This window comes from Heterocephalus glaber, unplaced genomic scaffold, assembly GCF_053883595.1.
Source record: "Heterocephalus glaber isolate CG9 unplaced genomic scaffold, H.glaber_assembly_v1.0 deba00001561, whole genome shotgun sequence".
In the NCBI taxonomy this organism is placed as follows: Eukaryota; Metazoa; Chordata; class Mammalia; order Rodentia; family Bathyergidae; genus Heterocephalus; species Heterocephalus glaber.
The window spans coordinates 655,343-671,533 of NW_028258349.1; the positions used below are offsets into that span (position 1 = coordinate 655,343).

At 38.3% G+C, this 16,191-nt stretch overlaps 1 protein-coding gene across 1 annotated transcript in view; it reads left to right on the forward strand.

Moving 5' to 3' along the window:
- The window catches only part of Rgs5 (regulator of G protein signaling 5), a 53,985-nt gene extending 39,641 nt beyond the window's left edge, over nt 1-14,344 (forward strand). Inside the window, 2 exon segments of the mRNA NM_001310247.1 lie at nt 4,718-4,884; nt 9,399-14,344. Of these exon segments, the coding sequence (NP_001297176.1) occupies nt 4,718-4,884; nt 9,399-9,560 (329 nt within the window). The 3' untranslated portion in view covers nt 9,561-14,344.
- Nucleotides 14,345-16,191: the final 1,847 nt, after the last annotated feature.

Below are 16,191 nucleotides of genomic sequence, written 5' to 3' on the forward strand. Positions count from 1 at the left end.
TAAAAGGTCAGAACACTTCCTTAAGACCCCCTTGGGGTTTGGACTCTTCCATGGGTAATCAAGTAGCCTTGATTGAGGCTACTTTGTTTCTATTGTTATATTCTCCTTTTGCTTTTTTCTTTAGTTTCCAGTTTTTCTCCTCTTTTCTGGCTCATCTTTATCATCATCTTAGTTACTGGCAACCACAACTGTCATTAAGACCATAATTACAATAATAAAAGCAATAGTTGACATTTATTGTTCATCACCTGCCACACACTATTCTAAGCACTTTGCATATATTAGTTTATTTAATGATTGCAATCATTTTAGGACTAAGGTACAAAAACAATTCCTATTTTTCAGAAATGGAAACTGATTCAGAGATATCAGGTAGCTGGCCCATAAAATAAAATACAACAGCAATAACAGAATCAGAAAATTTATTTTTCTTCAGAATTTGTGTTGTTTCCTTCTGTGAACTGGAGGCAAAGCAAATGAAATTCAAGCTTGAAACTTGAAGAGTTAATAGTGTTTGCATAAGCAAACAATCCAAAAACAGAAAATGATCTCTTCCCTCCTAATGACAAAAAATCTTCGAGACAAAAAAGATGATTATGGGTAATGAGGCAACACTTGAGTTGAATTTTGAATGATGACAAAGAATAATTTAAAATTTGTTATGAATAATGAGTATGGAAACTAGCATGTATCGAGCTATGCAGTGACAGCTACATTTGGCAACATATAACAGCTTTATGTGAATTATTTTATCCTTACCAAAACTCACTCAGATATGTTCCAGTACTATCACCATGTAACAAATGAGGCAACAGAGACTCCAAGAGGTTGAAACAATTGCCCAAGTTATTGCACTAATATAATGTGCCCGAATTAAACCCTTGGTAATCTTGGCTCTAAAGCCCGTGCTTTGAATCAAGAAGCAATGTAATGGCATTTATCAATTATCAATGCCATTTTATTTCCTCCCCATCTCCTTTCACCTCTTATTGAAGAGATTTGTGCTAATCTAGTTTTCAGAGTTCTTTTCCGTTTATACCAAACTGACTTAGATTTGCATAATGCTCCTTTTATTCTCAAAGTGGTCTTATAAGTGGTTTTAATTTGTTCTTAGGCAAGGGGTCAATTCTGAGATTATAAGGTGAACCACAACCCACAGTGTTTGGCCAAGAGCAGTGGATCAAATGGGTTTCTCTGCTTCCTGGGTAGTGGAAGTCTGAAGAGCTATGTTACAGGTACTCTAAGGCTCCATGCAGATTCATCAGGGAAGAGGTAGAGTATGCTGGGAGCTCTACCGGGGTATAGGGTGGGCAGAGGAAGGTGGAAGGACAAAGAAAACATGTATATTCTTTGCAGAATAAAGATATCTGGCCTGAAGTCTTTTCAACTCTGACCCAAGAAGACATCCTGAGGGGTGATGAGAACTCGGCAGAGAAAGTCTCTGAAGAATGGACCAACAGAAAGCTCAGGAGGAGGAATGTCCTGAGAGTGGCAGTAGAGGGTCCCAGTAAGAGAATCCCCAGAGAATGCTCCAAAGCCAAATGAGAAAAACAATAGCTTTAAACATGTCCCAGACCCAAAGGCTATCAAGCCATTTCCTTTTGAGTTTTGGTTTAAAGTGTATACATTGCCAAAAAGCCTTGGAACAGTATTGTGGGATTCAGTGAGAGTGATGAAGCCAAAACCCAGGAAATGGACTCCCTGCTGGGAAGTTATTTTCCATGCTCTTTCCCTGGCTACAAAGCAAGTGTCTACATGGTTGTGGAATCCTGAGAATGTGTCCTCAGGTCTTTCAGAGGACTGATATTTTTATCTCTACATTTTACAAAGATTTAGAATGTGTGATATTCAGAGTGCCCAACTGTAAGACTGTGGGGCTAATGAGAATTATTTTGCCACTGGCTTATTCTATGGAATTGTTTTTTCCTCTGCAGTCTTCAATCTGGTTTTTTTAGGAGCTCATAAGACCTTATTTCCTGGCAGCTAGGAAGTGTCTGAGAAATTTTCCATTTCAATAGACACTATCTGACACCTTTGGTTTAAGAAATGATAAAAACTTTAACCAGGACAGAGAGCGATCTTATTTTTTTTCAGCATATATATTGATTCCTGTGTCACTACATTAGGACAAATAGTGCTGGAATTACAGCTGAAAACATAGGTAGAAAGAGAGAGAAAATACACCTAATTTTATCCAGATACAAGTTATCAAAGGTTTTTAAAGTAATTCCCCAAGCCAGGTTTCTAGAGAAAATTGCGTATCATAACTACCATTGCTCCTAGATATATTTTTAATAGTAGAAACTGTTTTTAAGGTAGACACGGATAGCATAGTATCTTATTCAGATCTTGAAATTGATAGTAACCCTAATTCAAGTTAATTTCACTCCAGTCATACTTTTTCTTCAGAATTGAATATGATTGCAGGGACTGTGATCAGCCTGGGGACGTAAAATTAATAGAAGGTAACTAAATTTTTAAAAAGGATGACTCTTTAATTCTGGTTTAATTATCACATATATTTTGTGTTTATTCTGTGAAATCAATGTTTTAGGCAAGGACTAATCGATGAAAATTTAAAGTCTAAAAAGAAGCAGGGAAGTATTTCAGAGAAAAAGAAATAGGTTGAAATGAGGTCAAAGAAAATGAATTCAGAAGTAAACATACTCCATAAGCAGAACTAATGGATTATAGAAGCGTCTCTTGATGAAGGCAAGTTGGATGAAATCCAGACACTGAAATACTTGTCACTGTCATTCTTGCTTCTGTCCTGCAAACCGCGTAACATTCCAGGCGTGTTACCATGGGGAGACTGTGACCTTATACAGCCTGGGGAAATTAGTTGTTTTCTTTCTTCCCTTTAGAGATCTTTAATTTTTCTTATGTAATAAATAGACATAGATTCTCTTCCTAAAGATACACATTTGTTGGAATTTTAGTTATACATTTAAGAGAAGAAAAATATGACAGATTTAGTTTTTTTCACTTTTGCCTATTTGACTCCAATGCTTTCTTTCTTACACTTTTTTTTTTTGTACTACTGGGAAATAAACCCAAGACCTTCACTCTGAGCTACATCCCTAAATCTTTAAAGGAAAAGATTTTGGAGACAGGGCCTCACTAAATTTCCCTGGCTGGGCTTGAACTTGCAATCCTCTTTGCCCAGCCTCTCAAATGTGCTGAGATTATAAGCATGGGCCACCAGCACCCAGCTGTCCGATGACTTCTTAAATCCTCCACATCCATGCATTTTACTCATCTCCCACTTTAGAGATAATAGTAGAAATGTAGGAAACAAACAAAAAGCAAGGTCCAAGAAGTCATACATATTCTATCTATATCTGCATATAGATGCATATATGTATATGTAAATGTTTCTCAAAGTATAAGTTGTAATTGATTGTATCAAAGCAACAGTATGCTAGAAACAGGATCACAATAGTTGTATTAAATTCAGTGTCTTTGAAAACTTGACTCATAATTAATCGATAGACATAACGATTAGTCTGTCTGTGGCATTTTTATCTGGTCCCTTTCCTTTTTTTTTTCTTTTTTTTTGTACTGGGGATTGAACTCGTGTCCTTGTGCTTGCAAGGCAGGCAGCGGAACCACTGAGCTAAATCCCCGGCCCCTTCCCCCTTTCTTGCAGGTGTTCTTTGAATGTTACTATCTCACCTTCCCTAAACCTGACTTAGAGTTCAGCCCCTCCTGTGATTCTTTTACTAGCCTTTCTATAGTTTTTTTCTTCATTGTGTTTATGTTTGGTGTGTTTCTTTCTACTTTCTCCAGAATCTGTAAGCTCTGTTAGGTAAGGTTATTTTACTTGCCATAGTGACTTTTTTATAATGCATGAAACATGATAGTTGCTTAAAAATTGTCTTTTAAAAGAAATAAGGAGGATTATAAGCAGTTTTACATGATATTGAGCATTAATATTACTTATGCTGACAAACCAAGTTTTAAATGTATTCTTTCATTTTGGGTAGGTAGTTGGTATGTGTCCAAAATGGATTATTGTTAATAGTGTTTCTCGATAACATAAACAGGAAATCATTTGTCACCAAAATATGCATTGCCTTCAATTGTTCTACAAGACAATGTGATAAATAAACCCTCTGTCAGTGCCAGAGGCCCCTGTGATAATACCCATGATGAGCAGGACTGAGGCTCTGAGTTCTCGGCTTTCTCCCTACTTCTCTATCTTATACCTTCTTCCTGCCAATGAGGGAATAAAGGGAAGTGAGAGTGAACAAATACTCTGTGCATAGAATAGCATTGCTAAGCCCTGTCTTCTCTCTCTGTGACATTTGTGTTGGCCTTTTATTTTTTTCTCAGTTAAAGTACCATAGAAAGCATATAGCCATTATTGGACAGTTTCTCTTCCCAGAAGCTGAATTGTGCATCTCTTGAGAAGTGGCTTAGGATAGTGGAAGAGTGTGTGTACTGTCGAGTCAGACTACCTGGGTTTGAATCCTGGCTCTGCTCCTTACCAGCTGTGCATCTATGTTCAGTCATTTGACCTCTCTGACCTCATTTATAAAATAAGATGTTTACAACATCTGCCTCTTAGGTTTGTAATGAGGAAGAGTGACTTAACCTTTGTAAGGTTCCTACCAATGAAAGAAATACATAGGAAAGAAACCTAAGCTATGCAGCCATGTATAGTGCCTGTTAAATAAATTAACAAATTTCCCCAACTGACTTTTTCTCTTGGTAGATGGGCTTGCCAGTTTCAAAAGTTTCCTGAAGTCTGAATTCAGCGAGGAGAACCTTGAATTCTGGATTGCCTGTGAGGACTACAAGAAGATCAAGTCCCCTGCCAAGATGGCTGAGAAGGCAAAGGAAATTTATGAAGAATTCATCCAAACAGAGGCTCCTAAAGAGGTTGGTGCTGAGGGTCAGGGGGTGAGTGTGCTTAGTTAAGGGACAGATAAACAAATTATTGGGAAGGATTTAGACCTGAGACACAGGCTCAACCTTTGGAGCTAATAAAAGCTGGCTCTGTTTGTGTGTAGGCCACTTAGTTAGGCACCTACTGAGTCAGTACGGAGGCAGAGCAGTGTGATCAAGCAGATCGGACTTGGCCTGTGTAGACTACTTTGTGACCCTCTGGGTCTCTCTTCAGTACTATGTGACCTCAAGAGGGAATGGTAGTAGTGTGCAATCTTGAGGGAATCATTGAGTCTCTCTGAATCTAGATTCTTCCTTTGTGCAAATACGAATGATAGAGATTATTTTTGTGTGCAGTTGTGAGGATTAAGTTAATCAGGAGGTGTGAAAACATATATCTCAGTGTCTGAACTAATTGATACCTAATAAATATTCCTACCACTTGCTTGTTTTTGTTTCTCTTCCTTTTCCAATTCTTTTATTCAAGCTCTTTTCCCTCACTCTCTACTCCTCTATCCTTTGTTTTCCCTGCCCCTGGCCTTTGACATTTACACTCTAGTTGGGACAACAGGACTTCCACAAACAGAAGCCAAAATAGCACAAGACCACTGTGCTAGAGATGTTTAAAACAAAAGCATCAAAATGTACTACTAAAGACCATGTATACTATGTTGATCTCGAAGTTCTGGGAGAAATTTGTCCACTCTTTTCTTTGTAACAATAAAACCAAACTGAAAAGCCTGGTAAAGATTTAAGAGTGGTCACAGTAAGACTTGCTCATCCCATGCTGGTCAGGTCACTGAAATTTCACATTGCTTCTTTAATCTAGTTGGGACATTAAATGTCTCAAAAGTTTTGGAGTCAAGCGCAGAGGTGACTGAACAAACCCTTTGTGTAGGCAGTAATCTACTTAAGGTGACATAAAAGGTGAAAATCTCAAACATTCCTTTTCTCCCATGTGTGTGCTCAATTCTTACAGTTCCAACATTAGATATTTATTACTTTGCTTGTGTATTATCCCTCACTGGCCCTTTTTAAGATGTGAATATGTTTGAGTGGATGGATTAATTGTATAACTTAATACCAACTTATGTGTTCCCTTCACAACACAGAGGGTGGAAAACAGGTTAAGAAAATGAAAAAATCCTAGGAGAGAACTAGAGAACTAGTCTCTCTAGAGCTCCCCTTCTGCTCAACCTCCTACTCTAAGGACATATGCTAGCTCTCTCCTACTTCGGATAGCATTTATGTTGAGCCATTTTTGTTCTGTCAATATGGAATTCCTTTATGTACACAAGGAAGAGATTAATTAACAAAGAATAATTTACTTTCAAGTTGGGCATACATATCCCCATTTGAACTGGGTTCCTAATTTGCAACCTTCAAACTTCCTACCAACTTCATTCCTCTTTACAGAATTCTAGGATTTGTTAAAATACCTGAACATGGAGGAGATCCATCCAGACTATCACTAGTTTCTCTGAGCTCTAGGAAAACATTGTTCTGGAGGTTCCTTATTAGAACATGATTGGTTATGAAAATATAAGACATTAAAAATAGAGTTTCAAAATAAATAAAATCCTGGCTGGCTGATCTACTGGAAAAAATAAATGATGGCCACCAATTACATCCTTCTCATTAAAAATAAATGTGGCCTCCATTATAAGTAATGAATGCTCATGTAGGGGTACAATAGGATAATAAGACCCCCACCTGTGGGCAGCCAAGGGTAATGAGTGTGAGCTAGGCTCAGAGAGGAAGTGAATTGTGCTGTGGGCACATCATGGCATTTGGTAAATATCTGTGGGATTAATGGATACAAATATGCAAATTCAGACCTTCCTACATGTGTGAATTTGGGTAAGTCTCTAAATCCTCAGTTCTTGCTAATCCTGATCCTCAGTTCTCTTAATTGCAAGCCTCTCACATATACATATTATGTTTGGAGTATATTTAATAACTTGTAGTTATCATTACTTAACAATTCTGCAAATCTTGTTTTTGATTTAAATATTTACTTTTTTGGTGTGGTACTGAGGACTGAACTTGGGACCTTCACCCTGAGCTATGTTCCAATCCCTCCTTTTATTTTTGAGACAGATTCTCTATGTGGCTAAATTTCCCAGGTAGCACTTGTATTTGTGACCCGCCTTCCTCACCCCCCTTAGGTGCTAGAATTACAGATGTGTCCCAAAAGGCCTGGCTTACTATTTCATTTTAATAAAATTGACCTATATAACAAATTTACTCCGGTGAGTACAATGGACCCTTGACTTATGAACTCAGTTCATTCTTAAGGCCTGGTTGTAACTCAAGTTGGTCAATTGCAGGCTCAGGCTCCTCTACACGGCCTTCCAAGTGTCTCTTCTGTACACAGGCAGATCTCAGTGTCCTTAGAGAGACATTGGCCCAGGATTTCTCAGTTAACTCTATACAGGAAAGGACGTTGTAATGTTCCTTCCTCTTTAAGGGTTAAATCTGTATCTGAGACCATCTAGAAGCACAAGCAGCCAGCATTCAGGTTATAACTCAAGGCTTCAGTCATAAGTTAAAACAAAAATTATGGTTGTGACTCAAGTTGTTCATGTATCAGGCTGGTTGTAACTCGAGGGTCCACTGTAGTAATCTAAGTTTTCTTTCTCTGAACATTAACCTCAACTCTTCAATTTGAGGAACTAACTGAGAGACACAATGGTAAAAATAGGAACTAAGATTTAAAAAGAGAAATGGCTATGTGTATCTACATGAGTAGTTTGTATATTGCAAATTAGCACTTGTCCATATTTAAGTTAGTGAAATAATATTTTCTTAACTCAATAAGCAGAGGATATGTATCAGAATGACTTTTTAGAGGTGGTCTATATACATAAAAATAATTTTAAATGTAGCTACTCTTCATTGGTGGATTCTGTGTTGCAGGGTTTTAAAGGTATCACTTGTTTATTAAAAATAAGATTAGAAGATACTTTTATAATTTTTAGTAGTTCAACCATTTGGAATAAGGGTGCCTACCTTGCTCCATATATATTTAATATTGGAGAAAGAAGAAGCATTGTTTTCGTTTGGTAGGAAGAATAATATACTGAGAATAGAGAAATGCATATTACAGTATGTTCTCATCTTTGCCCCACACAAGCTGTGCTTGCTGGGTACAATATCAATGGGCTTCCGAGACATCCATCACACATAAAGACAGGCTTTGAACCTCATCATTGCTGAGCCTGCTCCCAATCCTGACAGTTCGGTCTTCCATCATGCCTGCATTAAGCACATGGCCCTAGACTTTCAAGCACTGCTCAGTTCTGCCGTTTGTTCTGGCCTGGTACTCCCCGGTCATGCCTTTGTCTCACTCTAACCCACAGCTGCTCTATAATTATCTGTGCTCCTTTCAATAGCAAGCCCAAGAGAGACCTGAAATGTTTTTCAATGTTCCAATTCAGGACAATTGGCTGATTTGGATTCTATTTCTTCCTCTTTTACATTTAGATCCCTTAAGAGTCATTAAAGCATACAATGTGAAGTATAAATATTCCTTTCAAATTATCCTCAGGCAAGCTCATGCAGGCTGCACCCTGCACAGTTCCAGGGGAGCCATTCACAATGGCTCTAATATGAATGGTGTCCCAGAAGGTGAATCCTGCAGTGGCCCAGTTCTCAGAGCAAATACAAGGTAATATTGAAAAATATAGTGAATGTTTACATTAAAAATGTGGTATAGTAAATTCCCTTTAATATTCTCCTTCATGCTTCAAACACACTTATCCCATCTTACTTGTCTCTTCTTGAAGTAGCTCTGGAGGTGAGTATCATTACAGGGTGTGGTAAAAAATACAATGAATTCTGCTGTCAATTGTCATCCAGTAGAAAGGCAGGCTTGTAAAAAACATTATGGTGTGTCCTCATCCACTTTATTCACTGGATCTGGCACCATGTGACTTCTGGCTCTTCCCAAAGTCAAAATGACCATGAAAGGTATAAACATTTTAAATGGATTCAGATTATCAAAGCAGCCACAACAGTGTGAATAAAAGCACTCATGAAAGAGGACTTCCAGAACTGCTGGCAAGAATGATGGATAAGTGTGTTTGAAGTGAGGGGGAGTACTTTGAGGGGGATTGAAGGCAATGTGTCTTTTCTTGTAATGTGTTTTAAAATTTAAACATTCACTGCATCTTTCAATCATACCATATATAGTCTTTTTCTGTAAAACTAAAGAATCATTCTTTGGGTTGTTGTTGGAATTAATCAAGATGTGGCAGCGTTTGCTACTGGTGGAAGGTCTGACTTGGTGGCTGTCTGACTTTGGTTGGGTGTAAAACTGAGTTGTGCCATTCTGAAGCGTCCATTGCCTTACCCCTTTACCTACAGAGTAGACATGATATTTCTCACTTTTTAGGACTTTCCTCCCATCTTATATTTTATTGATGACAAATTCTGCCCCCTTTTCCATCCTTTGTCAAACACTGGAGTCTGGGGCTGATTCAGTGACTTTGTTTTCTGGTCCACAGGTGAATATTGACCACTTCACTAAAGACATCACAATGAAGAACCTGGTGGAACCTTCTTTAAGCAGCTTTGATGTGGCCCAGAAGAGAATCCATGCCCTGATGGAAAAGGATTCACTTCCTCGCTTTGTGCGTTCAGGATTCTATCAGGAGTTAGTCAAGTAATAATATGGTGAGGCTATTAAAATCATCTTGGGAGTTATCTCCTCCATAATCGCATGGCATTTTCCAATAACCTATATATCTTCCCACTGCAGCTTTGCTCAAAGATACCCAAACTGGGAAAATCCCAAGGAATGCACATTGTTTTGGACATGAAGCTTATTGTCCAGTGCAATGCCACCTCATTTCTTCTATCTCATTGGTAATTAAGCTCTATTCAGCAATTCAGTCAGCCTCTATCAGAATCACAAAAGAATCCTTCCTAAAACAAAACTGCATAAGAAAAAGATATGACATCATCAAATGGGATTAGACGATGATCACCACCTAAATTAGACTAAGACAGAATATCCATGTGAAAGACCAGTTTCAAGGGAGCTTAAATGGTCTAGTTTATTGTTTTAACTCTGATTCAGGGAGATAACCTCTTAATTACTTCTGAATTTGGTTAGTAAAAGGTGTAAGGGTTTTACTTTATTTTGGAAGAAAATACATTATTTAAAATACTGATCTTTCCCTTAGAGCATCTTCCTGTTAACTAGACACTATAAAGATATGATAAATATAATGTGTTTATACAAAGTCAACCTGAATACAATTCATATTAATTCACAATTATCTCCTTCACTGTCCTCCCTGTAAATTTATCAAATTCTGTTTTTAATCAATGACCTAAAATCAACAGTAGCCTATTTATAAATTTATCTGTGTACTGTGATATAAGCCAAAAGTCTTAATTTTCAAGTTAGTGAAATCCTTGTGAGGGTACAATTAGTTCAAAAATTTCTAACTCCAGTCACATAAATTAAAGCTGTTGCCATGCAATAGTGATGTCCCACCTCGTTATCAAGAGAACAATATACTAAAAAAGGAAAATATTGTTACACTTTAAATGGCTAATTACTTTATAATGCCATCTATTTTTTCCAAAGATGGTTTCCCTCAAAAACAAAATTATATTTAGAAAAATTACTGTAACTGTATATGGAGGCTTTCTGTATAGACAGAATTTTGAAATATCCTGTATTTTGCAAAATATTGTGATATTCTAGCAACCCATCTTCTCACACTATTTTGCTTCCTGCATTAGTAACCTGTAATTATAGTCAGGAGTTCAGATTTATATTCCTGGCATGGCTCATACACAACTAATCGATACGTCATGATACTATTTAGTCGATTTAAACGTTTAATTCTGTATTTCATTATTATAAATCTTGCTAGAATCTTTTTCTTATCATTAACAGATTTGATTAAGTAATGATTCACATAATTTAGTAGTAAATTGAATCAAACTGAACCATATAGCAGGGTAATAAGGTGAGGGTACTGAGTGAATTTACAACCAAGCAAGTGGTTTTTAAAGGATTAATAAAATTCTGAAATGTTTAAGTAGAAGGTTACATCATTTAGTCTTGTATTTCCTCCTTCTGTTACCCTTTTTTATTTGCACACTTTCAGTATGTGTGTAGCTCATTCAGTTATTTCCTAGCGATATTGTAAGTGAAGCAATTATGTTACTCTATACTTCAGGTAAACACTGACTGCATGGTGAGTTTTCTGTATTTTTTTTATTTCAAAAGATAACATGTCTGAATTGTCTGACATTTCACATTCTGAAAAGAGTTTGGAGTGATTGGGTCTGCTGCCAACAACAGTAGCAAGGTGGGATCAATATTGTCACCACGAAGATGTTCTCATCCTGCACATGTGTGTGGGACTGACCAGAAGCTCAGGTCAAACATTCCAGGGTGACCTCTGCCACTCTCTTCCTTAACATCTTTCTGCTCTGCTCAAAATCAGTTGGAAAAGTGCCAACCCTTGATTCTCTCATGGAGCTAAAAATGTTAGGAACCAAAGAATCTCGGTAAATTGTTTCTTTCTTGAATGCCAAACATTTAAAAAATATAATTAAAAATGTTAATACTTCATCCATGTTATATGAAATATGCAAATGTTTTAAGGTGCCCACAGAGTGAACCAGACATCACAGGTCTTACCCAAGGGTTACTGTTATGAAGACTCCCATCAACCATATTCCCAACACACTGCACACCCTGTGCCAGTGGCTGGACTTGTCAGTGGAGGAGGAGAAGGGCCTTCAGCTTTGCATGAGCTGATCCAGGAGGTAAAGTGCAGGAAAGGCACTGCAAGGGCCATGTTGTGAAAGCTACAAAATGAAGGAAAGAAGGAATGTCCTCCAGCTAAAAGGTGACATTATTTCCATATATCTATTTATCTATCTATATCTATATAGCTACATGTAATTTTACATTTAAAGTGCGATATATATATATATATATATATACACATACACATATATTTGAAATTCTTCTAACATGCAGAAATAAACTTAAGGGAGCCCAAAATTAGAAAGCAATTGCCCTAAAATTGTTTTTGAAAACTTTTGAAAGTTCTTTTTAAATATACAGGGGAAAAGTCCTATGTTAGTAGTAGTTTCCAAGGTTATACAAAGAAAATACATTTTTCTAGTTCTGGGAAATTAGAAGTGGGATGATCTTTCCAAGAAAACATACGTAACATCTATTTATTATTCCTTTTGCCACCTCCCCCTCCTCTCTACTTTCCCTTGTCTGGGAAAGTAGGAAACTTAATGCAAGAGCCTGTGGTGCTCATATTTTCTTCCCCTATGAAAGTGGAACCACAATTGTAAGTGGATTTGGGAGGGAGAAAGGTGGTGGAACTATATTGTGGTCAGCGGAGGTAGGAGAATATGGTCCTCATTCTAGAGCGAAACCTAGGATTAGCCCATGTAATGGCCCATGACCTAAGAGCTGCTGCCTGGGTTTGATACAGTTTGGTGTTGGGTCAGACGAAGATGTCAACTGTCAACTGTAGAGTAAATTAGGAGTCTATGTCCCATGTTTGCCAGCTTGTCCACACGAACAGCCCTCCATTCTCCTCCTCCTCCCCCTCTACACACATGCACAGAGTATCACATTTTCTTTCTCCTAGACAGACAGAAACATAGAATTGAAGCATATCAGTAATTCGGCTTTCAAATCAATAGACTCAAACTTGAAAACATTTTGTTCCCCGCTACACAATACTCTGTGTACCACAAATCTTTATAAGTTGTGTTCTAAATAAATTTCAGTTTTTAGTGTATAACAGGAGAACTTTGCGAAAATTTTGTTTTTATTTTCATCCTCTTCAAAGCCATTGATTTTATTTGGTTGATGTGTTCTCTGTGCACAATCCATTTCAATAGGATGAAAATTATGTCCCCCAAAATAGTACGTATCCAGAAGGTTCAACAAAAATTCAAGCATTAACAAATCAGTTGATAAACGAATAAACATTCCCTTCTAGGGCTTTGCCAAGCTATCACATTCCAAATTTAATGGTTTGAAAATCACTGAAAAGCTTACTTATATTTCAGGGAAATGACTTTTACTCCTGAAAGTGTTCCCTTTAGCAGGCCATTCTGTATCCTGGAAATTTAGCAGATTTGGAAGAGAATAGCCCCTGAGAAAAAAGGCAAGAAAGCAGAGAAGGAAGCGTAAAGAAGTACCCAACCTATGAATTTCACTCACTGGCTAGAAACATTTAAGAGCAGCCCAGCTTGACTGAAAAATCAATCTGCTTCTTGCTATATCTTCCATATTCTCAGAGAGGCTTTCTGAACTCAGAATGCAGCTAGATGAGAAACTTTGTTTTACTATCCTAGGGAATCTTACCTAGAAAACAGAATATGGAGGATCTCTGTTCTACATTTGGCTGGCAGTTGCCAGGGAGCAGATAGGAGAGCTCAGTTTCCAACACCCAAACATCCAAACCCAGGGGCTAGGCAACTCTATGTAGGTTTGGACAAGAAGTCTTGGTATATGTTAGTGTGTCTTGCCCAAATAGTTACTAGAGCCCTCGAGTTACCTAGTCTTTTCATTCTATTAGACAAGCGTGATTTTAACATTTGCTTAATGTGAGCTTCTATAGTGAACAATTTAGCAGCTGCCTCTTGTGTAAAACATATTTTTCACCAAATAGATTCTGTGGCATAGCAGAGCAGTTAATATTTAAAGAAAGCTGTTCCCAAGCATCAGTTAACCATCTTGAAACTAGAAAGATCAACTCTCTCACCGAGGAGAAATTTGTAACTTTGAGTGGGAACTCATAGCAATGAGTGGCAAGCAAAACACACAAATCTTTGGAGTATTATCCTGAATTCATGGTTTAATAATAATTGTCCTTTTTTTAGTAGAGAATCTAGAAAACATCGCATTCATACTCAGCTTAATAACTCTCTTGCAAGCAATTTATTCTCTCACTTGAGATATTTTTCCTCCCCATCTCACTCCATACTTTCCTATCTCTTCTCCCTCTATGAGAAGAAATATTTAAAATAGATCTCACCACACTTAATGTAATAATGGACACATTAAAGCATTTAACTTCCTGTCTTGGAAAATGTGCAGGCTAAGGCACAGACAAAACAAAGGGGAAAGCTGAGAAAGCTGCCATTCGATGAAACAAATCTCGGTAATGTTTGATTTGGAGAAACCAAAGTTTTTCTTTTAAATGTTGCAATTAAGAAATCATTTTCAAAACACACTGCCAAGAGAACTGAGTAGAAATGAAAGGTTTATCAAAGCATTTTTAAGCATTTATCCCATAAATGTTCAATTCTTGAACAGTTATCTTCTGATTTTTGTATCCAAACTTCATATACTATGTATGTAACCCACACTTTTTAATAAATGAAGCACCAAATATGTATCTGTAACCACAATCACATATAGCATATTAAATATTTATCTATGTAATAGCCTCATATGAGTCGTTCTTAACTGTCAAGAATTCTTTCATGAAACATCTCCCTTTAAGAAAGGCTTGTTCCTTTCTCATGCTTTTGCTATCAGTTGGATGGAACCCCTGATATAAAAAGCCCTTGATCAACTAAGAGGAGCCTCACTAATAAGAGTCAACAATAATGTACCCTGGCATGCAAAACTCAGAAATGAACATGCAAAGTAGTTCATTTTCATATACTATGGTGACTACTTTCCTTTGGGTAGAGGTGACAAAAATGTGTTAGTCTAGCTGCCATCATTGTGAGGAACAGACTAAACCTGTATTATTTGGACCCTACAATACTCAGTGAGTTATAGTAATTCTTTTCTTTTCCTGATGGGGTAAAAGATCTGAAGTCCAGGTACTACTGCATGCAACAGAATTCTGTGACCTTAAATTTAATACTAGGCTAGCTTAAGTAATGTGTTAAGGTCATACAACCGGTGGGATTGCAACCAGGCAACAAGGGAAAGGTCATGGATAAATAGGATCAGATTTACAGGCAGAAGCAAAATCCATGGAGAGAGAAAGACAGAGAGAGAGAGAGAGAGATTTAAGCCAGTGTCAGTTCTGGTCTCTGACAAGTTTCTTAGTTGCTATTCCTAGTTCCCATGGGGCCTAGCTGTATTTAACATAGATATAATGCCCCGAATCAGTTCCGTACTATCTACTCTCCTCTTTATTTTAATCATCTTGGATGAGTTTCCACCAAGAAATATTATTAGGACAAAGATCACTGACACTTGTTCATCTCCCCTGCAAACAAGTAACATTCTCAAGGTCACTGTGGAAAAAAGTGACAGGGGATTCAACGTGGCTGACTAGAGGTGGAGTTGCATAAAAGCTCAGAAAGGATCCCTTCAGAAGGATGCTGTTCTGAAGGTAGGAGGGGTACACACTGAAAGAGAAAATTAATAAGACAATATATGAAGATCAAATCAAATGGACAACTGAAAAAGGGAAGTGGCGCTGCTGCAGCATGTTGGCCACCCCTACTCCTGCTTCTCTGGGGAACAGTCATTTTGATAGTGGCACAGTTCTGAGGGACCAACCTAGTGCCACAGAGACTAGATTCCTGGAACAGACTGCAATCACCACTGCCGCCCCCGACACAAACATAACCCCACTTCCAAACACCGGGGAAAGCTGCCTTCCTGTGTCCTCCGCACCAGCGCATACTATGGGACAAGCCTGCCTGCCAGACTGCCTGTGGATTCACTGGCATGTCTGTCTGCACACAGCCCCCAGGTCTTGTCTAAATAGCCCACTTGCCTGGAGTGTCCACCAAGTCACAGTCAGAGCACACAGACTGCTGGCACTAGCTCTGTGGGTCTGCAGCTCGCCTGAATTGTGAACAGCATGTCCAAACAGCCTAGCACGAGTGCTGCATGTCCACTGGACTTCTAGGTCATAGGCACCACCCCAAGCCCCAGGCCAAGTCAGCTCCATTCCCGCCTTGCATGCCAGCACACCACCCCAGTCACCAGAACATGCATCCATTGGCAAAGAGCAAAAAATAAGACAAAAAAAAGGGGGAATTCTGCAGCCTCATGGACTCTTAAGAAAGAATTGTAGCTGTTGCTGTCCCTTGCAGTCCTCACAAGTGCTCACCGAGGGCTGGGGAACCGCCCACACCCATACCTTGGAGAGCGGCAGGGACTGCAGACTCCAGCAGGCAGGCACACATACCCCAGGGAATCTGCAGCCTCCTGAGAGTGAAATGACTCCTGAGTGGTTCCACACGTCACTGCTATCTCCTGCAAGATCCCCAGGCACAGTGTGAACACAATTGCAGACCCCTGAGGATGCCTGCTAGAGAGTG